The 27,915-nt window shown below is 49.5% G+C and overlaps 1 protein-coding gene and 1 long non-coding RNA gene across 2 annotated transcripts in view; one reads left to right on the top strand and one right to left on the bottom strand.

Moving 5' to 3' along the window:
• The window catches only part of LOC141998044 (uncharacterized), a 55,304-nt gene extending 34,925 nt beyond the window's left edge, over positions 1-20,379 (bottom strand). The window contains exons 1-4 of the mRNA XM_074970684.1: positions 20,292-20,379; positions 19,624-19,750; positions 17,828-17,941; positions 15,853-17,464 (exon numbers count right to left, since the gene is read on the bottom strand). Coding sequence (XP_074826785.1) covers positions 15,853-17,464; positions 17,828-17,941; positions 19,624-19,750; positions 20,292-20,315 — 1,877 coding nt within the window. The 5' untranslated portion in view covers positions 20,316-20,379. The remainder of the gene's footprint in view (positions 1-15,852; positions 17,465-17,827; positions 17,942-19,623; positions 19,751-20,291) is intronic.
• Positions 1,779-3,074, top strand: LOC141998612 (uncharacterized). Its single transcript, XR_012641866.1, has 3 exons — positions 1,779-2,045; positions 2,142-2,778; positions 2,941-3,074. It is a non-coding gene; the product is annotated as an uncharacterized LOC141998612 (long non-coding RNA).
• Positions 20,380-27,915: the final 7,536 nt, after the last annotated feature.

The following is a 27,915-nucleotide window of genomic DNA, read 5'->3' as shown; positions in this document are numbered from 1 at the left end:
GGAGAGCGGGGTGGTGGGAAATGAGCAAAGGAGCTGTGGGGCAGGCAAAACGGTGGGGAGCTTAGGTGGAACATGGGTGAGATCCTGGGGAAGAGGACGAAAGGGATAGGGCCATAAGTGGTGCAGCCGGCGGACAAGGTGGGTAGGGGCCCAACAATTCAGACAGGGTGGGTAGGGGCCCAACAATTGCCCTGACCCAGGGCCCCAAGAAACCTTAATCATCCTCCATGCTCCATCTGCTATGATCAACAGAAGGGACATTGTTCCATTCTGCAAAAGGAAGGAAGGTTGTCGTCATGCATACCATGAAAGAAGCCTCGCAACTCTTTGAAAGGAATCATGACAGTCTATTGGGTGGACATCTAGGAATATTCAAAACGAGGAATATGCTGACATCAAAATACTATTGGCCAGGGGTGACCAAAGACATTGCCAATTGGGTAAGTAAAGGAATGAAACGAAATCCTGAAGAAGGCTATTTACAATTGAAATAGAAGTTCAAAATGTATAAAAGAAATATAAAAATATATTTGGCGTGCAAAGTTGAACTCTGTTCTCTTGCAATACGATTTCCATAACAAAATGTTAATATCATCATATTGTTCCGTCAAAAACAGGTTGCACCATGTCTGACTTTCCAGAAAGAGGGAAAGGAATTAAATCTGGATACCACCTTGAAAAGCATAAAGGTGAATTTTGGAATCAGACACATTGTTGTTTATCATTATCCGTTGTTATTGCTTGCGACACAATGAGGCTTTGATTTTGAAACGAGTCCAATACATACAAGGGGCAAAGCACAGTGCAGCAATTACCTCTAATGCGCCTTTGCACTGGCTGGGGATATTTCTTCAGCTTTACTCTTGTATGGTTACCCATTCCTGAACTTCTCTGTCTTTGCTTGTTTTTTCTTTCTTTCTTTCTTCTTCTTCTGTATTTAAAAATGGGCTTTACATTCTCTGCTTTAGAACATTTAGTAAGAAACAAGTGTGGTATGACTGTAACTGGTACCCTTGTATGTAGGTCACTCGGATCTGGGAATTGGTGGGCATGGATTTAATATGACCATTACCAGTAACAAAGGATGGATACAGTATATACTGACAGCCATAGATTATCTTTCAAGATGGGTGGAAGCCTTTCCACTTAGAAGTAAGTCAGCATCTGAGGTGGCAAAGGGCATGTACAAAATGATTGTTCAACGTGGATGCCCACAGCGGATGCTGACAGATCTTGGTCCGGAATTCAATAATAAGGTAATGACTGGTTTTTTTCTGGTTATTTGTCCTATGTAGTCAAACTCACTCTCCAGTCACCCGTTGATCTCAAACAATCACCACACTTTTTTTTTTTATAAACTGCTGTTGGTCACCGTAGGGTTGCTATAAAATCATTTTTCGGTGTCTTCGTATCTACCAAAGAAACGCACAAACCAAATATTAAAAGATGGGCTATTCCTGTTGCTAATTACACATAAAAGTAGTGGCAAATACGCAAAGGAACATTCCTTAACACAAGTCTATAGGCAAGTTTATGGTGTAACTTATTTTCTTTCAGTTTAACCTGTATATCTGTGAAAGATTGAGAATAGCTTCACCAGCCCGTACCACCCACAAACCAATGGCTTGGTTGAAAACGCTAATAAATCCATCTAAAGGTAAGTGAATGGGTGGGAATATTACAGTACTAATGGCAAGTACAGTGTGCTATGCAAGAAGATGCAACTCACAAAAAGATCTTCAAAAACAGTGTGTTGCATGGAAAGTCTTTTCCATCATGTATTACGCTTTTTTGATTATGTATGATCTGTTTCAGTCAAGACCGTACGTGTGACTTTCTTTTTTTAAACAAACCAATCAATGAGCATTTGTTGCAGAGCATTGCAGAAGATGGTTGATGACAATGGGAGTAATTGGGATGAAGTACTTGAACCCATTTTGTTTTCTTTGTGAACTAAAGTACACGCAACAACAAAAATTTCACCCTTTCGACTAATGTTTTGTGCTGACCCAGTGTTTCCAGAAGAAGTCTCAGAGAATTACACGGTAAGTGTATGTTATTACCAGCACCTTTCATGTACACATGGCATTCAGTGTGTCTTCATTTTACAAATACAACCCCTTCTCCATTTGTTTACAAAGATCCCAGATATGAATACATTCGGGGAAGATTTCTACAAAGAGCACAGCATAAATATGAAATCAAGACATGATGCTGACATTGCACTGGCCCTAAGTAACATTTCTAAAGCACAAGAAAAACAACAAAGACATTATGCTAAAAGAAAGATTTCTAAATATGGGGAAATAACATTGGATGTTGGGGACTCTGTTCTGTTACTGAACACTAGAAAGAGAACAAGAAAAGGAGGAGTACTGGAACGTAGGTATTGGGGACCATACAAAATTACAACTGTTGAGGGTAAGAGAGTGAAATTACAAACCATCTCAGGGAAACGGTTAGGAACCATGTACAGTGTCACACACTTAAAACCATGTAAAGAGCCACCCACATTAGCTGCTGAAAGCACATCAGAGGGAAAAATTGGAACTGAAATTGCAGTTGGTGACACTGAACCAGAAACACCCTCAGAAGAGATTAGAAATGTGGAGGGCACTGTATCTCATGCCAGCACAGTGAAAACCATCGAGGTCACAGCAATGGAAGAAGAGGAGCATATAGGGCAAGATGTTTCAAACCATGATACAAGCGATGCTGATGACAATTTTGATGACATGCTTATGGAGGAGGTGGAAGACAAGCAATGGATTCTGAAAGGTAATTGGTTACCGCACCTTTCTTAAATAGATTAACATACTTCATACATGGAACTATGTTAAAGGTTTTCATATGCAAAGTGGCGGCATTCACAGTAGTAAAACAGAGAAAAAGGAAACTGTATTAGCATGTATGTAATATGGATTAATATTTTTTTCCCAGTCAAATTTGTAATGACCGGCAAACACACAGAGAGACTGGAAGCCAAAGTGAGAAACATAAAATTGCATGGCTCTTCATTTCATTGCCTGAAACCGAGAAGCTGGATAAGTGATGAGGTACATTTAAGTACCACTAATCATGTATTTGTTAACAGCATTGATTCATCAAATATTATTGAAATTGTGCCTTTTCTTTCATCCTGTGTTGTAGGTTATTGATGCATATTTGAGCTGTGTGGTTGAGAAAGCAGATGGAAAGGTCGGCTACTTACTGTGATGGTACATGAAAGTGTACATTGATTCAATAAGTAAACAATCACGTGAATATGTGACACAACATATTTAAGTCCAAATACCCTTGAAATATCAACATAAACCTGAAATTGCAACATTTCAGTGTATTTACTGCTGCCAAACATTTACTGAAATGTATTTGTGGGAGGGAGGGATAGCTCAGTGGTTTGAGCATTGGCCTGCTAAACCCAGGGTTGTGAGTTCAATCCTTGAGGGGGCCATTTAGGGATCTGGGGCAAAAACTGGGGATTGGTCCTGCTTCGGGCAGGGGGTTGGACTAGATGACCTCCTGAGGTCCCTTCCAACCCTGATATTCTATGATTTGGAGGTGCATGTCGGACATACAATACTAGACTAACTGAGGGCCACAGTTAGTGGCTGTACAGTTTAGTGGGTCCATTAATTAAACACAAGTATGCGAACAGCTTAGTCAGTTTTTACATTAAGTAAGACAGAGCATATTGATTACAAATCTTTTTCTTTTTACAGGACTCTCTTACATATCTGATTTGTAACACTAAGGATCCCTTGCATGTCTGTCTATATTAAATTCATTCTGTTCTTGATGTGCCAGAATTATTAATGCATTAATAACTTTGTTGACTGTCAACAGGTACAAGCCATCTCATCAGTAGTTTCCACTGTCATTCTCTCAGGCAGGGCTCCACAAATGAAAGGGAAGGTAAATGCTAACACACTTTCATAGGTAGCATGAGCAAAGCACAATTTGATTCAGTGCGTTAAACACAGGGTGAAACAGAAAATACACGGCTATGTTTGATGTGGAGGAGTACTCTAATAGTAATGCATCTAATGAAATTGGGAAATACAGTGTAATGTACATTTCATGGTGTGCTTCACTGGAAACTATAATTGGTTTTTTAAATAAATACGGAGTGAATTACTTCAGAATGGTATATTGTTGCTTCCTTACCACACACCAGGTCATTAGGTTCTTGCGGGAAGATGTTTTGTATTGTACTTCTGGATTATGGGCAATAAATGTGGTATTAAATAAGAGATTTGTAACACAATTATGGTAGCACTGATATAATTCCCTGTGTTGCGGGTTTTCAGTGAGTTCAGTGCATGCAAAGGAAAGTGGAATGTGAATGTTAAAAATAAAATGCTCCTGTCCGAGTTTCGCTGATAATGTAACTTGGAAAAATATAGTCTGTATTGAACTGATCAATGATTTCACAATATGCTTTTCTCTGGTGTGTTACTGAGACATTACAAAAGAGAATATGCTAATTGCATAATGATTTTTGATAAGTCAGTATAAAATTTTTGAAATAATCGCATTACCAGTATAATTTGTGAATATATTTACACTTCCAGATAGCCTTGGTGAAAAAAACAGAATTGTTAATAATTGACCCTTTGTGTGACGAGATGAGATACGAAAGAACATGCCTGAGGAATTGGAGGTGATTTAGTAGATACCTACTTTTACAGTGGACATGAACTGTTCCGCTGACATTTTTTTTAAAGGGAATATAACAATAGTGAGAGTAATATCTTCCCGTTAGCGACAACTAAAAATTGAAACAGCATGGACTTGTACTGAATATGCTTAGTAATGGACTTTGAGTGAACTTGTGTGATTTGACTGTGGGGAACGACTTCACAGAATGTGGACACGAAACAGTAGCATGTTGCATGAGTGAGAATGTGTTATTATCAACATGGGGCATGGCAAATCAGGTGATACATTGTGTAAGAGTGAGACAATCCTATGAAAGCAAGTGTGTATATATGTGAGCAATAAGTCATTTCAATCATTAATTAAAAAGAGATAGAACTGATTTGTATCTATGTCCAGAAACCGGAGGGGAAAGAAAAAAAAGGAAAGAAAAGCTCATTTATGCAGTCTGCTAATATACTCTCTAAAAATTTCAGAAACTTCATCAAATGATTAACTAGAAAATCCTCATCTGATTGGAATAGTAAAATTGTTCAGCATCCCAGACACAGTGATGGCCACAACTGTGGACCTCTCATCTTAAAGGTATTGAATACCAAATTGCCATTATCATTTGTTATGTACGTGTAATTATCCAGGGTGAAAGTAAATGCCAGAGATAACCAGTGGGCACTGCACCGGCATCCTTGCCAAGGTGTGTGGGGTGGACTTGTGGCCCCCAGAAGGGATGGGGTCTCCAGCGGAAGGTGCGGTGCTGGGGGGCCAGATTCCATCAGCCAGGCCTTCCTGGCAGCTGCTGCTGCAGTGGCCAGGAGCACCAGGCTCTTGTAAATTGCCAGAACACAGGGCCCCTTTTGCTCCCCCACTGTCGGCGGCCCTGCCAGTAGCCGCGTTGCCGGACCCTATGGCAGAGCCGCTGATGCGGGGGGGAATGTGATAAAGGGGGCAGCGATGTTAACGCATAAAGCACTGCCAGAGAGGAAGTGTAACATCAGCCGTGTACGGGCCGGGACCGGTTCTTACCGGTATGCTGGACCGGCCCACTTTCACCTCTGGTAATTATGATGTTTATTCTAAATATCAGTGTTGTTAGTTTGCAGAAACGTATTTGCAGCACAAAGACATCAGTACGGTAGAAACAACCTAGGAGGCTAATACTGCGTTTAGAAAACATATAGCAATTCTTCTAATGAAGGAGTCAGGTAATTACTTTCTACCATGTACTGTGGACTCATTAGGCACATGTGAAGATAACAGGAAGAGTGGAATTATGTCACGTAGAAGACAGTTATCTTAATATCCCTGAAGTGGCATATCTCACAGGTCTGGTTCTGTAATGGTGACTATGAATCAATAATATCTTCAAGTACTCAAAAATCTGAATGGGGTGAATGGTTGCTATTGATCGACCAGTTGAATGAAATTGGTATTCATATATACAGCTGCAGTAAAGTAAAAATTTGAGAAAATATGACTCAAAAAAAAGAAAAAGATATGTTCAAACCAGTGACTGGATTAAAATATTGACATTAATTAATAACTCAAGGTTTGCATTTTCAGTGTTGGTCGTAACGTATTCATCATTTCACTGTGCTATATTGATTTTTCAGAAAGTGTGGAGGACTACTGCACATTCTGCAACCTTGTCAACAGGGAAAACTGTGCGGATTGCACGATGGTAAGAAACAGAATTGTATGAGAAATAAATGCCATAAACTGCCTAAGGATCATGATTCTTGTAAAAATTCCACATCAGTAAACATTTTCATCATGCTAATAGGCATCTGTTAGGTAATGCTGACATGTGGAAGGAATAGCATGGGTGAATGCAAAGTATGTGTAACATTATAACTTCTGCGATTTCATTTTCTCAATTGTTACGTAGCAAAGGTCCAGTGTGATTCTTGCAAGAGGTGGGCACATATGCCCTGCATTCCAGAAGGAACCAGTCAAGACTACCTGACTGATGAGAAGAAAGAGTACAACTGTAAAAATTGTGCATAGTTCCCTTCTTTACCAAAAAAAACCCCAAAACCCATTATGTTTAAATGTCTCTTGTTCAAAACATAATGCAACCAAAAGAAATTTTTTTATTTATATACCAGATTATTATAATGTTTTTCATTTGAAAAAAATATTCTCGGTATTTGTGTCCATGTGTATAATGCAAATTATAAAAGCAGCAACGAGGAAGCAAATCGTGAGTGTTTTCGACCACAAAACCCCATCCCTCCTGATTTGCAACCATTCCTGGACCAGTGACAGGTGCATGGGCATCCAAGTCATTGGAAATAAGCAAGGAGGAAGCCAGTGAATAAAATCAAAGGTGCCACTGTGGTATCACCTTGGGCTCATGGGCATGCTCACTACCCCCAAACCTTACCTCCCTTTTCATGTATCAACTGCGCACATTAGCTAGGAGGGAGGGAATTGTGACGGTTTTCGAACAAAAACCCCATCCCTCCTGATTCGCAACCCCTGGACCAGGCGGTAAAATCAATTTGGCACATTAGCAAGGAGGAAGCAAATCATGAGTGTTTTCCACCAAAACCCCATCCCTCCTGATGTGCAACCGTGGCCAGGCAGTAGCAAGTCCTGAGAAGTAGCCAAGATGGTCACTTTGCGTGGCGGAAACTGCACCTAGTTGCAAAAGGGGAGGGTTGAGATTTGTGTTGTCCCAGGCTGCGAGTCACTTCCTGGTGCCGGGACTGACCCCAGTGATCGCTCCCACCCAGCTGCTCCTGGGTCCTAGCGATATCCCCCACACCGCGCTTCGCATCTCTGTGTCTGGCTTCTTTGGGCTTGTCTACACTGGCACTTTACAGCGCTGCAACTTTCTCATTCAGGGGTGTGAAAAAACCACCCCCCTGAGCTCTGCAAGTTTCAGCTCTGGCAAGCGCCCGTGTAGACAGCGCACCAGCGCTGGCTGGGAGCTACGCCCCTCACGGAGGTGGTTTTTTGCTGTGCCACGACTAGCCATGGCAGCGCTTTAATCTTGCCAGTGGGAACAAGCCCTTACACTCACAGACTTTAACATCAGAAGGGCCCATCAGGATCATCTAGCCCAGGGGTTCTCACGACAAAATTTTTGGTGGCCTCAGAGTTGGTGGCTCTTGCTGGTGGCCGCTCTGACACTTTTCCCTAAAATATTCAATTAAATTTAGGAAAAACCAATAAATATGCACAGAGGTAAGCGGGGGAATGGTCCCGCTATTGTGAGGAACTTTCCTGGCTTATACACCACCCAGGTGGAGTCTTCACTCCCACTCCCTTCACCCAGAGACCTGAATGACCTTGAGGGCTCCCCTTCCACTCTAGTCCCCGTAACCCGGACAAGGCTGGACCCAGCATTCCTGTGGGGCTCGACCCCCAGGACAGGGTCTAGGGTGTTCCCACTCCGGGGTGCTCTCTCTGCTCTGGACACTTCCCTGAGCGTTGCAGAGTTCAGAACAAATACAATTAGTTCAGCAGCAAGTAATAAAAAAAATGGGAACAGTGAAAGGAAAACACATCACCCCGCTCTGTGGGATGAACCACAACCAGCCGCCTCTGGAATGCCCGGGCAGTTCACAGTCTGTTCCTCGCAGGTCCCAGGCCTCCTGCCCAGGCCCTGGCTGTGCTGCCGGGATGCAGCAGCTTGGAGAGTTGCTCTGGCGGTGGCCAGGTGCCCTTATGCTCTAGGTGTCAGGACCCTTCTTCCCAGCATCGACCCCAGTCACGGTTATGATCTGCCTCTCAGTCCAGGCTGCAAGCCCACTGCCCAGGGTCCCCCCTCGCTCTCCCCAGCTGCTCACAGCACCCGGCTCTGGACAGCTCCTGACTCCCTCATTGGCCTGCCTGTCCTGTCAATCAGGCTGACCTGGAGTGCTGACCCCTCCCCACTGGCAGTCTCAGGATTTTGATTTCCCACTGGCCGTTCCCCTTTCTTTTGGTGCTGGGGAGGGCCAACCAAGCACCCCAACCCCACTAAGTGTCATTGAGGGTCCAACAGTCCCCTTACCCAGAGACACATCAACATCATAATTTATTTATTGCTAGCTAGTTAAGTCTGCTGCTGTGAAAAGTGATATGTGTATGCTTGTTCATATTTTTCACAGCCTCTCAGCTAGCTACTTCGGTTGCCACCTTGGTAATATTTAAAAACCGGACACTCCAGCAGGAGAGCCGGAACCTCCCCTGCCCCGCCTCTTTCCCCTGAGGCCCCGCCCCAACTCCGCCTCTTCCCCCAAGGTTCTGCCCTCCCCCCATCAACTCCTCTTCTCCACCTCCCTGCCTGGGGCAGGAGGGACTGGCCTGTGGAGCCGGGGCTGGGAGTTGGAGCTGCTCAATGCAGGTAGGAGGCAGCCCCGGTTGAGTAGGGGCAGGGGCAGGTGATGACCCAGTGCCTCCCCTACCCATAGTAACTTGACTTTGGGTGTCCAGTCAGTAGATCTGACCGCACACTGTTAGGTCCCCTTTTTAACTGGACTTTCCGGTCGAAAACTGGACACCTGGCCATCCTAGCAGCACCCAATGTGCAATAAGTCCTGGGAATGCATCAGGGACTTCTGCTTTCTGATGATGGGGGAAGTAACCAGGGGGCAGCCGGGTTAGACTCAGTTCTGACCAGCAGGGAGGAATTCGTTGGTCTCGATGAAATTACTATAAGGTGGGTGCACAACTGGTTGAAAGACTGTAGCTTTCAATGATCTGGTGTCAAACTGGGAGGGGAACGCTGGGGGGACAAGAAGCCCCAGGTGGCTTACCCTGCTCTTTGCAGGGAACAGGGAGTGGAGAGGGGTGAAGCCCACCCAGAGTTGTGGGGCAGTCAGGCTCCTAGGAGGAAGCTGCCACTGGAGCTGAGAGACTGGGCTCTCAGCTCCCCCCACTACCCCTCTAAGGTTGGTGGAAGTGCTCCTGGTGAGAACGCGCCCCACCGACCCAAAGAGGGTCAGGTGGACATCGGCTTCCGCAGTCATTACTGTGGTGGCTGTAAGTCAACCTAATATACATAGATGTTGGCGTGGCGTGTAGACGTACCCTTACAAGCAAAAGGATTTCTCTCACACAAAAGCTTTTTTAGCAGTCCATGCTCACTGGAAAGCCTTCCAACTAGGACTACTCCCCTCAGTTCAATGATGCTCCTATTGTCTTTCAAGTGATCATGCTACTGAAAGTAGTGATGGGGGAGGGGAAGTAACCAGACTCCCCCCCCCCGCCTTCTTATACTCAGACCCTTTCTAGTGGAAAAGTCTTTGCTGGGTCAGGCAACTCCATGGCTTACATGATCTCCAAACCGTCCTTCAGATGAATTGTAAATTTCTTTGTTTACCCCTTTCTTCCTATTGGTGGATGGCCAGATAAGAGTTTTCTAACACCCACGGTCGGTCCATTGTCATCTCTGAGGAGTTAGTCTGTGGACGTTCCCCAGAACGATGACATATTTCAGTAACAAATAGGGTTACCATACATCTGGATTTTCCCAGACAGAGCCTCTTTTATGAGCCTGCTTTCTCTGTCTGAGCAGGGTTTTCCCATAAAAGCCCTGATTGGTCACTTCCCAATTGGTCCATGCCCCTGCATCTACAGCTGATAGATTGCTGCCAGATCCAACCCACCCAGGCCCCAGCTCCCAGCCCTGGGGAGGGGGTCCCACAGGTAGGTCCTGACTGATGCCTGTCGTTGCATTCTGGGCTTGTGCCAGCACCCTGCCACTGTGACGGTGACCAACACTGCCTTCACCTCATGAATACCCCCACCGCACCGCACCCCACCCCAGCACCCACAACTCTAACCCTCCAGCTTCCTGCCCATCAGTGTCCTCTTTTGGGGGACCTAGAATATGGTCACCCTAGTAACAAACATACATTAAAATCTCACCATTCTACATGCAGTTGTGTTACACACATTTCAACAGCATAATGTTCAGCAGATCATCAGTTTTCCAGTGATTCCTCACCAGGCATTCTTTATATACAATATATCATAACCATCTTGAAGTGGTTAACATGAGGTACAGGGGCTTAGTCACAAGAGAGATGCAGCGTGGGGTGAGTGGGGCAGAGACAGTCTCTCTTGTCCCCACGCAGGACACTGCAGTAGATGGGGAGGGAATTGTGACAGGTTCCTCCTAGGGTGCCATGTGGAACTGGGGTACCACTGAGCCCCCCTATCCAACCAGCCTGTGCCCCCTATACACTGTACTGCTGTGACCAGCCTGCCAAGCCCTCTCCCAGGCTTCAGTCTGCACTTTACCAGCACACATACAGGTAGGGACACACCCAGCTGGAGTTCATACAGACTCTGTGATCAGCTCTGCATGGGAAGGCACAGATAAGGCACCTGAGAGTTCCTAAGGCATGCACCCCCCTCTGGAGTTTAAAACCAAAATTATACCATCCTGCACTGCACAGGGAACTGTACAGCGTAAGCTCCTGAAATTCACCCCCTCCCTTAATGTGGAGAGGAATAGACAACAGCTTTCTGCTCTAAGTTATGTCTTCCACACACACTGGTTTTAGATAAAGCAAAAACAAGTTTATTAACTACAAAAGATAGATTTTAAAAGATTATAAGGGATAGCAAACAGATCAAAGCAGATTACCTAGCAAATACACAAGACACAATCTAAGTTTAATATACTAAAGAAATTGGATATGAATAGCAACTTCTCACCCTAAATGATGATTTAAACCGGTTTCAGGGATTCTTAAACAGGGCCACCTGCCCTTGTTTGCAGCTTAAAATTCCCCAGGTATTCCTTTCACAGGCTAGAAACCCCTCTAGCCTGGGTTCAGCACTTCCCCCCAGTTCAGTCCTATTTCCTCAGGTGTTTCCCAGAGTCTCCTTTGGGCAGGGAATAAGGGAAGAACCATGATGATGTCACTCCCCTGCCTTAAATAGCTTTTGCATATGGTGGGCCAAGCTTGGTTCCCATGCCTTTCAGTGGAAAAACACTGGTTCTCCAAGATGGAGTCCAGTACCAGGTGATCTGGTCACATGACCCTGTAGCATCCCAGCAGCCATGACTTGGAGGTGGTTTGTAGCTTCCTCAGGAAGGCTCCCTGGTGGGAGATTAGCTTCGTTGAAGATCTATTGTTCTCTCTAATGGCCCTTCCCAGCCAGCCATTTAGACTGCCAATCTTTTGCTTAGTGGGCGTTCCCCAGGTGTAAACACATTTGTAATACAGATACACAGTCAATATTCCTAACTTTAGATACAAAAATGATAGATGCATACAAATAGGATAATCATATTCAGTAAATCATAACCTTTTCAATGATATCTCACATGTCCTATCTTGTATAAAATACATCCTAGTTATGCCATAACCATATCATAATAGTACAGAGGTGGGCAAACTATGGCCTGTGGGCCACATCTGGCCCACAGGACAGTCCTGCCCGGCTCTTGAGCCCCCGGCCCCATCTCTGCTGTCCCCCCTCACCCGCAGCCATGCTGCCATGCAGGCAGCGCTCTGGGCGGCGGGGCTGCACGCTCCTGCAGGGCAGTGTGTCTGGCTCCAGCCGAGCGGTGCGGCTGCCAGACATGCTGCTCTGAGCGGCACATGGTAAGGGGGCTGGAGGGTTGGATAAAGGGCAGGGGGTCCTGGGGGTCCGTCAGGAGATAGGTAGCAGGAGGCGGTTGGATGGGGCGGAGGTTCGGGGGGGGGGGGCGGGTTGTAAGGGGACGGGGAAGGGGGGGGTGGACAGGCATGGGAGTCCCGGGGGGCCTGTCACGGGGCGGGGGTGTGGATAGGGGTTGGGGCAGTCAGGGGACAGGGAGCAGCGGGTTTGGATAGGGGGTGGGGTCCCGGGGGGCCTGTCAGGGGGTGGGGGTGTGGATAGGGAGCGGGGAGGTTGGATAGGGGGGTGGGTTCCGGGGGGGAGCAGGGGTCCTGGGAGGGGCAGTCAGGGGACAAGGTGCAGGGGGGGTTGGATGGGTGGAGGGTTCTGAGGGGGGCAGTCAAGGGGTGGGAAGTGGGCGGGGTCAGATAGGGGGCAGGGGCCAGGCTGTTTGGGGAGACACAGACTTCCCTACCCAGCCCTCCATACAGTTTTGCAACCCCGATGTGGCCCACAGGCCAAAAAGTTTGCCCACCCCTGTAATAGTGTCTCTGTGAAGAATACGGGATGCAGTGTCACGGTGACCAGGTGGGCTGTCAGGTTCCCCATTTCCCTCTGGCCTCAATGCTGGGGGTCGGCCTGGCTCCAAGGCTGGCCCAGGTCTGTTGACATCCCTGGCTCCCTTCTTGCATGTGCCCAACCTCGGCATCTCAGCAGTAGGGAGATGCTGCCCCCTCCCCCATCATTCTTTTTGGGATGTTGTCCATGGCCCTTTAGAGCTCAGGGGCAGCTTCACGCGACACTCACAGTCCAATTCTAGTTTTTCTCTGGCACTGGTGCAGCGAGTTCACAGTTCTGAGCTTCAGCCGTCTGGCTCTGAGGAGCAAACCCAGCAGTTTCCCAGCTCTGTTCCCCCAACTTCTCCCCCTCCCAACGGTATCTCACAGCTCTGCAGGGATCAGGCAGCAACTTCATTCCCCGTTTCAGTCTCAGCCTCTCGCACTGTGACTCTAGCTCGCACCATCAGTGCTTGTGCTGAGAGATACTGATCACTGTCGTTGTTCAAACCACACACAAAAATCTCATGACAAAGGGTTATATAAAGATTAGAATAAAATCTAAAAAAGGACGATTTTGGCAAATGACCATTTGTCTCGTGAAGTCCTCAACAAATCTGAGCGACATCCTGTCAAACTAAACCAATATCAAAGTATGTGACCTAACGGCCTTCACGAAGAGAGAAAAACCCACAATCTATAAAACACTTTCACATTCATAAAGTGAAATCTCAGTGAATCCTTTAAGACTCAAAATCAGGGGGGAAAAAGGTTCCTATTTTCTTCTGAAGTGGCTAAAAAGGCTTCATTTCTCGCCTCATTATTTGGTTGTATTAGTTGCAAAAGTTTGAGCATCAATATAATTAAAGCATGAGCAAGAAAGACAAAAAACCTTCCCATCTACAAATGCTCTGGACTAGCCTAGACAAAAACTGAAAGCAATTTTACCAACAGATAGAAACAGGGCTATAAGATCTGAAAGGTCAAACTGTGCTTTGAGGTTCATTGGGATTTCCCCGCCCGCTCCCAGGTCTGTGACACTTCCTTCTCCAGCCCTCCGGAGTCTGACTTAAGATCATAGACATCAAACCTGTGATTCCTAAGCATGGAGAGCCAGGGACACGGCGGAAAGTGACACCTTGGGAGGTGCAGGGGTAGAACGGGGACAGGATAAAACTTTCCATTGCTGGGACAGAAGCTGCTGTGTTGAGTGTGGAGAGTGACGGTGCTGGGGGAAAGAGGGAATCCCTCGGATTCACCCCATCGCCCTGAAATAGCACAGAAGCTAAAACACCACATTTTACTGTCTCTGCTCCCCACTTTTTTAGCATCTAGTTAATTCTGGTGCATAAGGGAGAAAATGTACAAACACTTTAATGCTTTTCAGCAGGGCCTGGAGTAATGTGAGACCGATTATCTGGGAATGAGAAAATCCAGCCCCAAAGGGGGAACTCAGGGACTAATGATCACTCTGCGAATGGGAGGGGGTCAGAACACATAAGTAAGGATATGATTTTGTTATGGATTTGCGGAAGTCATGGAATCTGCGACTTCCAGAGACCTCTGTGACTTCAGCCCATGGTGGCTCGGAGCTTCGGGGTCCCCCTGCCACCGGTGGCAGCCAAGAGCTGCTCCCGGCCGCCGTGGGTTGCTCCCATGGCCCTGAGTCACCATGGGCGGCTGGGGCTCCCCACAGCTCCCAGCTGCCGCAGGTGGCAGGAGGCCTAGGAGCTCTGAGCCAAGAATGGTGGGGGGAACTCCCAGACAGAGCCCCTGCAGCTGCCCAGTCGCCATAAGACCCCAGAGCCCCAGCAGCAATGGGTGCTGGAGCCTTCTCCCTCCCCATACTGTCATGGATATTATTAGTAAAAGTCACGGACAGGTCACCTGCCCGTGACTTTTATTAAAAATATCCATGACAAAACATGAGTCTTACACATAAAATGCTCAGGGTGAGTTTACACTACGAAATCCAGTGCAGGGTCACAAAAATGCACTGGCTAATCCTGACCACGATTCCTACCATAGACAGACGCTCGGAGGCTGATGCTGCGGAGTCAGAGGTGGGATCTCCAGGCCTCCCACAAAAGGCCCTGTGGGAATCAGCCCCTCCCAGTGGTGCTGTCTGAATGCAGTGGGGGCAGGGAGAAGGGGCAGAGGGGGCGAGTGAGGAGAGGAAGCACCTTGCTACCCCTGTGCTCTCCCTCGCCTCTTATCCCATCATCCCCAAACACTCGATAGCCCCAGCACCCAGCTCCCCTGCTTCCCAGCTCCACCAGCCCCAACCGTTCAATCCCCAGTTTCCTCCCCAGAATCCATCAGCCTAGTCCCTCAATATTTGAGCCCCCAGAGCCCAGCACCCTGGGGGATTCAGGGAGGGGAGGAGTAACCAGCCTCAGGGACACTCCCCCTGCAGGGAACAGCTCCAGGTAAGTGGGGGAGCCCAGCCCAGGGGCTGGTGGAAGATGGGGGATGGGGACAGGTATGTAGGGTGAAGGTGGGGCCTGGCCAGAGTGTCCCTCTCCTCATCCTCATGGCAGGGGAACCCCGTCTGGGAGGGGAAGGGAGAGGGGGGAACTTTAGCCAGGCAGAGGGAGCGTCTGGAGGAGTTTCTCTCTCTCCCAACCCCCACCTGTGGCCCATCAGCTCAGCAGCCAGGGCTGTAGCAGGGAGGAGGGGCTGATCGGGGCTTCTCCTCCTCTGCCTGGGGAGTCTGTCACTGACCAGCTGCTGCTCGGCTGCTGCTGGATCCTCACCCCAGCAATGGGCAGATGGATCCCTGGGAGCCAAATGCCCCCGATCTGTGAGGGAACGAGGAAATGGGTTTCTCACCATGGCCGGCCCTAATCAGGGCACTCAGAGAATTTCCCTGCTGTGCGGAGGGGTCTCTGATGTCCAACATGGTGTTAGCTCTACTCGGAGCATTTTCCACACTGAGAACATCTCAGAGGATTCTTCACTGTGCGGATTTGCAGGTGCCTGATACTCCAGGACCACCAAATGCAGCTTCCCCCACATTCTATTCTGTGGGTCACCGACGTGTGAAGTCAAATGGAATCTTTTCCTGCGGTCAAGCTATTTCTAGGGTCTCTCACCCTTGTGGATTCTCTGATGTTTGGTAAGCTCTGAGCTCTTACTGAAGCTTTCCTCACAGTAAAAGCATTTATAAGGTTTCTCTCCCATGTGGATTCTTCCATGTTTAATAAGGGATGAGTGCCTAGCAAAAGTTTTCCCACAGTCCAGGCATTTATGGGGTTTCTCTTCTGTGTGGGTTTTCTGATGTGAATTAAGGGTTGATTTCAAACTGAAACTTTTCCCACACTCAAGGCATTTATAAGGTCTTTCTCCTGTGTGGATTCTCCCATGTTTAGTAAGGGATGAACTTTCTATAAAACCTTTCCCACACTCAAGGCATTTATGGGGTCTTTCTCCTGTGTGGATTCTCCCATGTTTAGTAAGGGATGAACTTTCCATAAAACTTTTCCCACACTCAATGCATTTATAGGGTCTCTCTCCTGTGTGGATTCTCCTGTGATTAATTAGTGATGAACTGTGCTTAAAACTTTTCCCACACTCAAGGCATAGATTAGGTCTCTCTCCTGTGTGAGTTCGCTGATGTGTAATAAGATTTGAGCTCTGACTAAAACTTTTCCCACACTCAAGGCATTTATAAGGTCTCTCTCCTGTGTGCAGTCTCTGGTGTATAATAAGTTGTGACTTCTGACTGAAAGTTTTCCCACAGTCCAAGCATTTATGGGGTCTCTCTCCTGTGTGGATTGCCTGATGTCTTGTAAGTTTTGTTCTCTCAATGAAACTTTTCCCACAGTGGATGCATTCATAGGGTTTGTCACCTGTGTGGATTCTCCTATGTTTAGTGAGGTGTGAGTGACGAATGAAATTTTTCCCACACTCAAGGCATTTATATGGTCTCTCACCTGTGTGGATTCTCCTATGTTTAATAAGGTACGAGCTTTGACCGAAAGTTTTCCCACAATCCAAGCATTTATACGGTCTTTCTGCTGTGTGGATTCCCCTATGTTTAATAAGGTTTGAGCGCTGACTGAAAGTTTTCCCACAGTCCAAGCATTTATGTGGTTTCTCTCCCGTGTGTGTTTTGTGATGTCTATTAAGGGTTGATTTCAAACTGAAACTTTTCCCACACTCAAGGCACCTATAGGGTCTCTCTCCTGTATGCAGTCTCTGATGTGGAAGAAGGAGTGACCTCTGACTAAAACTTCTCCCAAACTCCAGGTATTTATAGGGTCTCTCTCCTGTGTGCAATCTCTGGTGTATGATAAAGTTTGACTTCTCGCTGAAGCTTTTCCCACATTCCAGGCATTTATAGGACTTCTCTTCTGTGTGGGTTCTCCCATGTTTAAGAAAGTTTTCACTGAAATGGAATCTTTTCCCACAGTCAAGGCATTTGTAGGATTTCTCTTCATTGTGACTTGTCTGCTGGACTGTGGTTTCCTTGAGATCCTTGCATCCTCCGCCACGTTCAATGGATTTATTTAGTTTCTTCCTGGGATAGTTTCTCAGCTGCATCTCTGATCTGTGTTGATCTCCCCAGGCTTCTCCCTGTTCCAAGCACTGGGAAAAATTCCCTTCAGCTCTTCTCAAAACTATCTCCTGCGGTTCCACTTTCCGAGGACCTTCCTGCTGCTGATTCTCTTCCTTGTTCCCACTCACTGTCCTATCACCTGCTGGGAGAGAGAGAATTCAGAATCACTGCCTACGTCGGGGAGAAAGGACAGAAAGGGGAATAGCACAGGGGTAACGAACAACACAGTGACTGTTGGGGAGATGGAGACATTGGATTCTGCCTCCAGATCCCACCCAAACACTACCAGGGAAGTAAAGTCAGGGGGGAAATTCCCGACAGTTAACAGGATGGGTGGGAAGCCGTGGCTGCTATTTTGCTTGATGATACAACACCTGCTGACTGCAGCCCTGACCTGGGTGAGATGGGGCAGAACTGAGGGCTCTCGCTCATGGCACATTTTGGGAATCCCAGCTTTTTCCTTCACTCGCAAGATGGTTCTGTCTCAGTTTCCCTGACTCCTCACCTGTGCAGGTGCCTCTCAGGCTCTCCCTTTCCTCACCGGCCTGGAGATCAGGGACCCATGGCTCTTCCCCTCGTTCCAGACGGTCGATCACATCAGGTTTTGGAATGGGGAATCCTGCTCAGGGTGAAATCAGGAAAGGTCAGGGCTCATAGAGTCTTGGTAGATTATTTGTGACAAGGAACATTCCCTGAGTTTAACCTGACCCTACATGGGACTGTGGTAACTCAGACCCCTTGGGAGCAGATGACATCTGGGAGCTGGGAAGGAGGTGTTGTTACACCCCCACTTGGAGGTCTCAGGATAGGTGTGCTCTGGGGGACTTGATGACACACACACAGTTCGGGTGTTAAACTCCTGCCTATTTCCAAGCCTGCAGAACCTAGAGCCCTCCCCATCTATGGAACTAGTCCCAAGAGGGCCAGTGAACAGTGTATGAAGGAGAAATAATACAGACAGGGTGTGACGTTATTGACGTGAACTGGGACCGTATAGAACATTGCTGCAACCAAGGTCCCAAAGTGGCACCAAATCTTGTATAAAGGGGGTCAAATAAGGTATCTAAGATGAGGTTATGGGTTGCTGGTTAGGATTATGCTATCTGTTTGCATGTATCATTTTTGTATTTAAAGATATAAGTAGCGGCTCTATACTGTCTGTATTCCAAACTTATGCTATGCTTCTGGGTGACACCCCAGACAAGTTGGTGCCAGCTCTGCCTAGCCTGCTTGATGGCCCATTAAGGACCATCAGCTATACAATTGACCCACTGAGAGAAGGCAGACACGCCTTGCGACTCAGCAAGGTATGCAGGGACCTGCCTATGGACAGAACTCTGAGGTTTTTCCAGGCCAGGTGATGGACAGCTTGTCTTTGAAACAAAGACAGACAGACCACATGGCAAGAGAATATAAAAAGCGGCTGCAGCTCCTCCATCTTGTCTTCAGTCCTGCTTCTGATCTCTGGAGGGACTTCGCTACACTGAAGCTCTGAACCAAGGACTGAAAGACCCATCCCAGCTGTGGATGTCCTCCAGAGACTTGATTTGAACCTGCCGTTTATTCCATCACTGCTGCAAGCCTGAACCAAGAACTTTGCCATCACTGTATGTCATTGATTCCATTGAACCAATTCTAGCTCACATCTATATCTTTTTCCTTTTATGAATAAACCTTTAGATTTTAGATTCTAAAGGATTGGCAACAGCGTGATTTGTGGGTAAGATCTGATTTGTATATTGACCTAAGTCTGGGGCTTGGTCCTTTGGGATCGAAAGAACCTTTTTTCTTTTACTGGGGTATTGGTTTTCATAACCATTTGTTCCCATAACGAGTGGCACTGGTGGAGATACTGGGAAACTGGAGTGTCTAAGGGAATTGCTTGTGTGACTTGTGGTTAGCCAGGGGGGTAAAACCAAAGTCTTCTCTCTTTGGCTGGTTTGGTTTGCCTTGGTGTGCACAGAAATCCCAGCCTTGGGCCGTAACTCCCCTGCTTTAAGCAATTTGTGCTGAATTGGCACTCTCAGTTGGGTCCCGCCAGAACCAGCCTCGTTACACACGGCAATACCCTGCTTCTGGCCCCTTGAAAGCTGGAGAGATGGGGATGAATTAGCCTGTCCATTAGGTTTCTGACTCCCCTGTTCCCTGGAAGGAGATGTGGGGATAAAAGGGTGTCTCACACTGGAGCTGTGGACCATGCAACCCTCTCCCACCAATCCAACTGGCCAGGGAAGAAGCTGACCAGAGTCAGACATGCAGACCCCAAGGCTTCTAATAACAGAGGGGACGGGAATCGCTTACCCAGCGAGGTCACCATCTCATAGTTCTCCTGCATGACATCCCTGTAGAGGGCTCTCTGAGCGGGGTCCAGCAGCGCCCCCTGCCCCTGGGTGAAATACACAGCCACCTCCTCGAAGGTCACCGGCATCTGAAACAACAAGTATCCCCCACTCAGCACCTGCTGCCCCAGCCACAGTCCCACTATTCACAGGGGAGGAGGCCCAGAAAAGCAAAATCCTACCCCCATCCTGCTCAGAGCAGCCAGGTGGCTTCAGGGGGTGGGTAGAAGGTGAGAGCTCCTTGTTCCCCACAGCAGACGGAGAAGGGCAGCACCTTCTCATTTCCCACACACCTGCCAGCCATAGGCTGCTACGGGAAGCAGAGCTCTGAGCCAGGGACAGGAATCCTGACAGCTTCCCTTCGTATTTCACCGCAGCTTCTGCGTAGTGGGTCCAGGCTCCAGCACTGGGAGTCTGCTCAGTTTTCCCAGCCTTCCCCAGGGGGGTGCTTCCTGTTTCAGAAATGGGGCAATTCCCCCCCCCCCATGGGCCTTTTTTAGAAAATCAGGCCCAAGTTCAATGTGTCATAGGGGGTTTACACACCCTGTCCCCTCCCTTGTTCATCCTGTGTCTTTCCTGCCCCTCCCCATCTACAACACCCCCTCCTGCAACTCTCTGAAAATGCCCTACCCGAGCTGGTTCCATCACAGCCATTTCCCTTCCCTGTCTCCTGGAAGATGGGACGATCTGGAGCAAAACGTGGACGTGATTCCTCAGCCTGTCAGGGCGAGAGGGGCGATGGGGAAGGTTTCAGAAGGGGCTGGAGTCCATGTCACACCCCCTTTCCCTGGAGACAGATGCTCTGGACTCTGCCACGCTGGGAAAGCCCTCAGTCCCTTTATTACAACACCGACCCGGCCCCTCCCACCAGCACTGAACCCCGAGACTCTTTTAGATGCTAGAAAAGAGCAGAATCAAAGGAGCCACTTTGGGGGATTCCCCCTGCCATTGGCCTTGACAGCAGCATGTCTCACCAGCAGCGGGATGACTCAGCCAGGGCAGGACCTGGCTTTTCCCCTTGTTCCCAGGAGAGTCACTCTGCCCAGGGGTGATGCAGGGAATGGATGTGGGCAGGGCTGGGAACCTCCCTCCCAACTTCTTGCTCCTGCTGCTCCTTTTAGTCTCACCATTCCCCTTCCTGTCTCCTTCCCTCTCCCCTCTGCCTGGGAGAACTGGTGACTCCCGTTCCCATGGGCGTTTGCTCTCCAGGGTGAGCCTGGCTGTGTCACTGAGAACAGCAGCTCGGGGACCCGCAGACTCATGGGGAGCCCCTCCCCCTCCGCTACAAACTCACCTGCAAATCCCTGAAAGGGGCCCTTTGTGCGAAGTCACTTTCCTGCCTTGCCCCAGCCCTTTCCCCCCAGGGTCTCTCCCCATCCCCTGCAGGCTCCGGCTCAGGAGTTGGTGTGGGAAAATCCCAGGGTTGCCCTAGGGGGCTAGTTGCAGCCACCAGGGGAAGTCCCCATCTTGGCTGGGCACAGAGAGGACTTTAATGAGGTCTCTCCCCAGCACAGACCCCCTGGGGGAGCAGCAGCTGCTCCATCTGGGCTCCAGGATCACAACGGAGGAGGCAGCAGATTCTGACCCAGGACGCTCAGCTAACTCCCAGGCACTAATATCATGAGCAGAGAGAGACAGACACCAGCCTCCTCTGCCTTAGCAGTAACCAGAGGCGCCCCCCATGACTGGGCTTCGCTGAGCTGCCCCCACAGACCCCAGGCACAACTCAGCAGCTGCGGATTTCATTTGCCCACCAGGACTCACACCAGAACAGAACCAGAAAACCACTTTGAACCGGCATTTATTAATGGAACTGGAACCAGACTTAAACCAGCATTTTTCCTCTTACTCAGTGAATCTGAATCGACCTCAGGGGGAAACGGCTACCAGTTAGAATAAAGTTTCAGCAATATTTCAGCTCAATATTTGGCAAAATAAAATAAAACCTACTCTGATCTCACTTGTTACAAAAACAAGACAACAAAACAACACCCAGACATGTGATTGCTACCGGAATGGCCTGTCCCAGTAGAAGAAGAAGAGAAGGGGGTAGCCCACAGGAGCAGGGAGGGAGGTGGGAGAGAAGAAATGGGGGGCTCCCTGGTCCCAGGAATTAACATTAACTCTTCAAGCCCAAGGAAAAAGGCTACTCAATTCTTCTTCCCCTTAGACAGGCCTCCTCACCCATCCCCACCCCTTGGGGCAGTTCTTCCCTCCCAACGTCCCACCTGAGGCAGGCCCCATGCCCCAAATTCAGTTCCCCACTGAAGCAAGCAACAAGGCTCACTCCCACCCCCGCTTCTGGGGCACAGAACCATTTCGGGGTGTCTTGATCCAGAACCGAACACACCGCCTGCCACCGAATGAAACCAAATCCCAATTCCACTCCTTGCGGCTCGCAGTGACTCTGGTTGGACACCAAATCCTGCTCTGAAATCAGACCAGCCCCTGTTCAGTCCTGTCAACCCAGGAGCCAGACCCCGCCAAATAAGGAGATTGTCTTTAAACACAAACATGAAATTGGGAGCAGGGTGTGTGTGAGGGGGAGGGGTTCTGGGTGGACATTTGCCTTGTAAATTCTTGGCCCTGTGGGGGAAGTCTCCTGCCCGCCCCCTATCCCTAGGGCGACCACCTTTTCAAAGGCAAAAGGAGGACACATGCAGGAGCCTCAATCCCCTCTGTAACCTCGCCTCTCCTCTCCCTGGAGGCCGGACCCCCTGCTTCTCCTCGTCCCCCTGAGACCCACTTCCTGGCCGAGCCAGAAGCTAGAGCCGGGCCATGGAATGATAAGAGACGCTCAGGGAGCCCGGGACACTATGGGGATCCGTGACCCTCCACCTGCCCTGTACAGGGGGCTGGGGTGCAAGAGAACATCCCCCAAAGTATATCCCCACACCCCAGGATCCACTGCTCAGGGTAGGTGGAGGCTCTGGGGCTCCTCAAAGCAGCCTGGGGTCCCCAGGTGGGTCTTATTATAGCCTGACTCTGGCTTCTGGCCTGGCCAGGAGGCGGGGCCCCGGGGAAAGAGGAGGAGTAAGGGGCGGGGCCTCATAACACCTCAGTCCCCCCCACAGGGAACAGGCTGGCGCTGGTCCTGAGCCTCAGGCAGGGACGGAGCCCTGGCCCAGGGAATCCGGGACAAATGGTGTCCGGGAGTCATTCAACCCGGGATCGGGACTTGAACTCTGCACTTCAGGACTGTCCTGCCCAATTCAGTGCTGGTTTGACTATTTCTAGGGAAACAAATCCCCACTGGCCGCTGGGCAGGGCAGCCCCCTCACCCTTCCTTACCCCATGGGGTGGGGGAGCTACCCTGTATCTCTCCCCACGCCTCCACCTTCTCCCTGCCCCAGGGCTCTCCCCTCCCCAGCCAGTCTCCTCTTGCTCTCACAGTCTCCCTCATCTCCCCACATCCCCCCCTTTCCCTCCCAGAGCCCCCCCTCACATCTTCGCTCTACTCCAGTCTCCTTCCCCTCAGCCCCATAATTTACCCCCCGCCCCGCTGGTCTGGATTCCCCTGCAACACCCCAGCCTCCCTTCAGTGCAACCACTGCCCCGACCCCAATCGCATCCTGCCCCTGCATCCCCTTCCTGCCCCCGGCCTCACATCTCCGTTACCCCCGGCAATTGTTCCTTGGCCACACACACACCCCGCCCCTCTTCAGCCCCCGTCCCCCAGGTGTGACTGTCCCAGCCCCCAGCAAGGCCCGGGCTGGTCCCCCCGCCCCGCACACAACGGGGGCTGGCGGCAGCTTTCCCGGGCCCGGGGCAGGGAATCGCAGCCAGCTCCGCGGGGAGCAGCCCGGGGCCAAACCCGCCCCCTGCAGCCCGGGGGTGACGCGGGGGGGCGGGTCTCTCTTACCTTCCCTCCGAGCGGGGCCCCCCGGGGCAGGGGCCGGGCCGGGAAGGGGCCCTGGCCAGGCTGGGGGCTCTGCCCTGGGAGAGGCTCCTGGGGAGCAGCGGGCAGGGCCCGTCTGGAGGTTCCCCCGTCCCGGCTGCAGCCCGGGCTCCGGGCTCCCAGCACCAGCCGCCGGGGCTCGGGGATCTCGCCGGGAGCCTGGGAGCCGGAGTCCCCGCAGCGGCTGCGAGTCACTTCCTGCTGCCGGGCCTGAGCCCCGCGATCGCTCCCCGCAGAGCCGCCCCCCAGCCGCTCCTGGGTCCTAGCGATCAACCTACTGCGCGGCTCCTGGGTCCTAGCGATCGTAGAATCATAGAAAGAAAAAAGAAAAGGAGTACTTGTGGCACCCTAGAGACTAACCAGTTTATTTGAGCATGAGCTTTCGTGAGCTACAGCTCACTTCATCGGATGCATCCGATGAAGTGAGCTGTAGCTCACGAAAGCTCATGTTCAAATAAACTGGTTAGTCTCTAAGGTGCCACAAGTACTCCTTTTCTTTTTTCTTTTTACGAATACAGACTAACACGGCTGTTACTCTGAAATAGAATCATAGATTATCAGGGTTGGAAGGGACCTCAGGAGGTCATCTCGTCCAACCCCCTGCTCAAAGAAGGACCAGCCCCCAGCTAAATCATCCCAGCCAGGGCTTTGTCAAGCCTGACCTTAAAAACATCTAAGGAAGGAGATTCCACCACCTCCCTAGGTAACGCATTCCAGTGCTTCACCACCCTCCTAGTGAAAAAGTTTTTCCTAATATCCAACCTAAACCTCCCCCACTGCAACTTGAGACCATTACTCCTTGTTCTGCCATCTGCTACCACTGAGAATAGTCTAGGTCCATCCTCCTTGGAACCCCCTTTCAGGTAGTTGAAAGCAGCTATCAAATCCCCCCTCATTCTTCTCTTCCATAAACTAAACTATCGCAGTTCCCTCAGCCTCTCCTCATAAGTCATTTGTTCCAGTCCCCTGATCATTTTTGTTGCCCTCCGCTGGACTCTTTCCAATTTTTCCACATCCTGCTTGTAGTGTGGGGCCCAAAACTGGACACACTACTCCAGATGAGGCCTCACCAATGTCGAATAGAGGGGAACGATCACGTCCCTCGATCTGCTGGTAATGCCCATACTTATACATCCCAAAATGCCATTGGCCTTCTTGGCAACAAGGGCACACTGTTGACTCCTATCCAGCTTCTCGTCCACTGTAACCCCTAGGTCCTTTTCTGCAGAACTGCTGCCGAGCCATTCGGTCCCTAGTCTGTAGCGGTGCATGGGATTCTTCTGTCCTAAGAGCAGGACTCTGCACTTGTCCTTGTTGAACCTCATGAGATTTCTTTTGGCCCAATCCTCCAATCTGTCTAGGTCCCTCTGTATCCTATCCCTACCCTCCAGAATATCTACCTCTCCTCCCAGTTTAGTGTCATCTGCAAACTTGCTGAGGGTGCAATCCACACCATCCTCCAGATCATTTATGAAGATATTGAACAAAACTGGCCCCAGGACCGACCCTTGGGGCACTCCACTTGATACCGGCTGCCAACTAGACATGGAGCCATTGATCACTACCCGTTGAGCCCGACAATCTAGCCAGCTTTCTATCCACCTTATAGTCCATTCATCCAGCCCATACATCTTTAACTTGTTGGCAAGAATACTGTGGGAGACAGTGTGAAAAGCTTTGCTAAAGTCAAGGAACAACATGTCCACTGCTTTCCCTTCATCCACAGAACCAGTTATCTCGTGATAGAAGGCAATTAGATTATTCAGGCATGACTTGCCCTTGGTGAATCCATGCTGACTGTTCCTGATCACTTTCCTCCCCTCTAAGTGCTTCAGAATTGATTCCTTGGGGACCTGCTCCATGATTTTTCCAGGGACTGAGGTGAGGCTGTCTGGCCTGTAGTTCCCAGGATCCTCCTTCTTCCCTTTTTTAAAGATGGGCACTACATTAGCCTTTTTCCAGTCGTCCGGGACTTCCCTGGATCGCCATGAGTTTTCAAAGATAATGGCCAATGGCTCTGCAATGACATCTGCCAACTCCTTTAGCACTCTTGGATGCAACGCATCCGGCCCCATGGACTTGTGCACGTCCAGCTTTTCTAAATAGTCCTGAACCACTTCTTTCTCCACAGAGGGCTGGTCACCTCCTCCCCATGCTGTGCTGCCCAGTGCAGTATTCTGGGAGCTGACCTTGTTCGTGAAGACAGAGGCAAAAAAAGCATTGAGTACATTAGCTTTTTCCACATCCTCTGTCACTAGACTGCCTCCCTCATTCAGTAAGGGACCCACACTTTCCTTGACTTAGATCAACCCGTCTAATGCAGCCCCCGTGCCCCACAACCTGCCTCCTGGGGGCCCCACCTCCTCTGGGCAGCTTCTCTCAGCCTTATGTAGACATCGTGCATAGAAGCCACAGGATCACTGGGGGGACAGAAAGGAGACATGCAGATCCTGGGGAGGAGGGAGAAGGGGGGTTTCTATGGAGACTCTGGGTTGTTCCAGAGAATCCAGGGGTGTCGGGGAGCAGGGGACACTTTGTGTGTGATTCGCTCTGGTAACAGATTGGAACAGGGAGCAGTTGGTCAGAGCTGGTCTCTTGTCTCCACACCAGGCTCACTGGCTACCAGCCCTGGGCTGGAGTTACCAGCTCTGCTCGGCTGGCTCAGGTTATGGAGCTGTCAGAGCTTTGCCACTGGATTCTGCTGGTTACCTGTAGGACCAGATGAACCTGCCATATTTAAACCCCCTCATGTCTGCCCCTCTCCCAGGGATCCCCTCTGCCCATCTGCCAGCTGGCTCCCCCCTGTGGGCACTGACTGCAGCTCCCCGTCGGGCACCTGGATGTCTGCAGCGAAGCTCCTGTTGCTCTGGGTCAGGGACTGGTGCTCTGCCCACTCAGGTTTGTCACCTGTTTCCCCCTCATTGTTTCCCAATTGTCACCAAAATCATCCGCCTTCTCCTGATCCCCTGAAATGTTGGAATTGATCAGATGCAGCCATCGAAACAGACCAGTGCCACCGAGTTGAGTGCAGGATCTCACTTTGCTAGGCCAAAAATAAATCAAGAGATTAGACAGCACTCTTAGGCTATGGCTACTGATGCAGCTGCACCACTGTGAGCTCTCTAGGGCAGGCGTTCTCAGAACAAAGTATTTGGTGGCCGCAGCGCATGGCCACCAACTCCCGCTGGTGGCCACTCTGATAATTTTTCCTAAAACACTTAATTCACTTTATGAAAAACAAATAAATATGCACATATACATGTCCAAATCATTGTAGTTTATTTTGTCGGGGTTTTTTTTTTAGAGAATAATAAAAATAATATACAGTTGAGTTGCCTCTATTCTTTACTGGACCTATAGAGAATAGAAACACAGTCTTTTAAAAGACTTGTTAGCTGGTAAGTCTGCTGCTGTGATAAGTGATGTTTGCATGTTTGTTACCATCAGGTTTCACAGCAGCAGACTTGCTAGCGAGCTGGGAGACAGCGAAACGTGATTAACAAACATATGAGTATCACTTTTCACAGCAGACTTACTCAGACTCAGCAAGCTGGGGGACAAATTAAGTCCAGGATGGGAAGTGAGTAGGGTGTCAGCGGGGACCAACAGTGGTGGAGGTGATGGTGAGCCCGGGACCCAAAGCCCTGCAGCTGAGGTCTGGAGCCTGCTGCTGAATGGCCAGAACCCAGGGCTGGAGGAGACAGTGGGGGGCAGAAGAGATGGCGAGAGGGGGTTGAGCCCAGGGCCGGAGCTGGACCCTGAAGCCCCATAGCTGGAGCCTGCCACTCACCACTGCAGGGCTGAAGCCAGAAACCCAAGCCCCGCGGCCCCCAACAAGATGGGGAACTCACACTGGCTTCCTGCTTCTCCAGCATTTGTGGCTCCAGAAGGCTTTTCCCCCTCCCCCCACAAATTACCACCCAGGAGGCTGTGTCCCCAAGAAAAGCCCCTGGTCACGGCATGTGGCCATGGTGGCCACATTTGAGAAATGCTGCTCTTGTGTACCTGCTCTAAGCAAGCAGGAGAGCTAATTAATCCACCCCCAATGAGGTTCAACAAGGATAAGTACAGAATCCTGCACTTAGGACGGAAGAATCCGGTGCATCCTTCCTTAGATGTTTTTAGGGTCAGGCTTGACAAAGCCCCAGCTGGGATGATTTAGCTGGGGATTGGTCCTGCTCTGAGCAGGGGGTTGGACTAGATGACCTCCTGAGGTACCTTCAAACTCTGATATTCTATGATTCTATGATTGTACAGGGAGCACTAGGTGATCAACTCAGGCTTTGTAAATCCTATTGTTGTTCCAGTGATTTTCTAGACTTCTCAAATTTGGCCTTTGCATCACCAAAGTCCATT

This window comes from Natator depressus, chromosome 14, assembly GCF_965152275.1.
Source record: "Natator depressus isolate rNatDep1 chromosome 14, rNatDep2.hap1, whole genome shotgun sequence".
Classification (NCBI taxonomy): Eukaryota; Metazoa; Chordata; order Testudines; family Cheloniidae; genus Natator; species Natator depressus.
The sequence above is the reverse complement of the archived record's forward strand: the minus strand, read 5'-3'. Positions and strand labels throughout refer to the sequence as shown.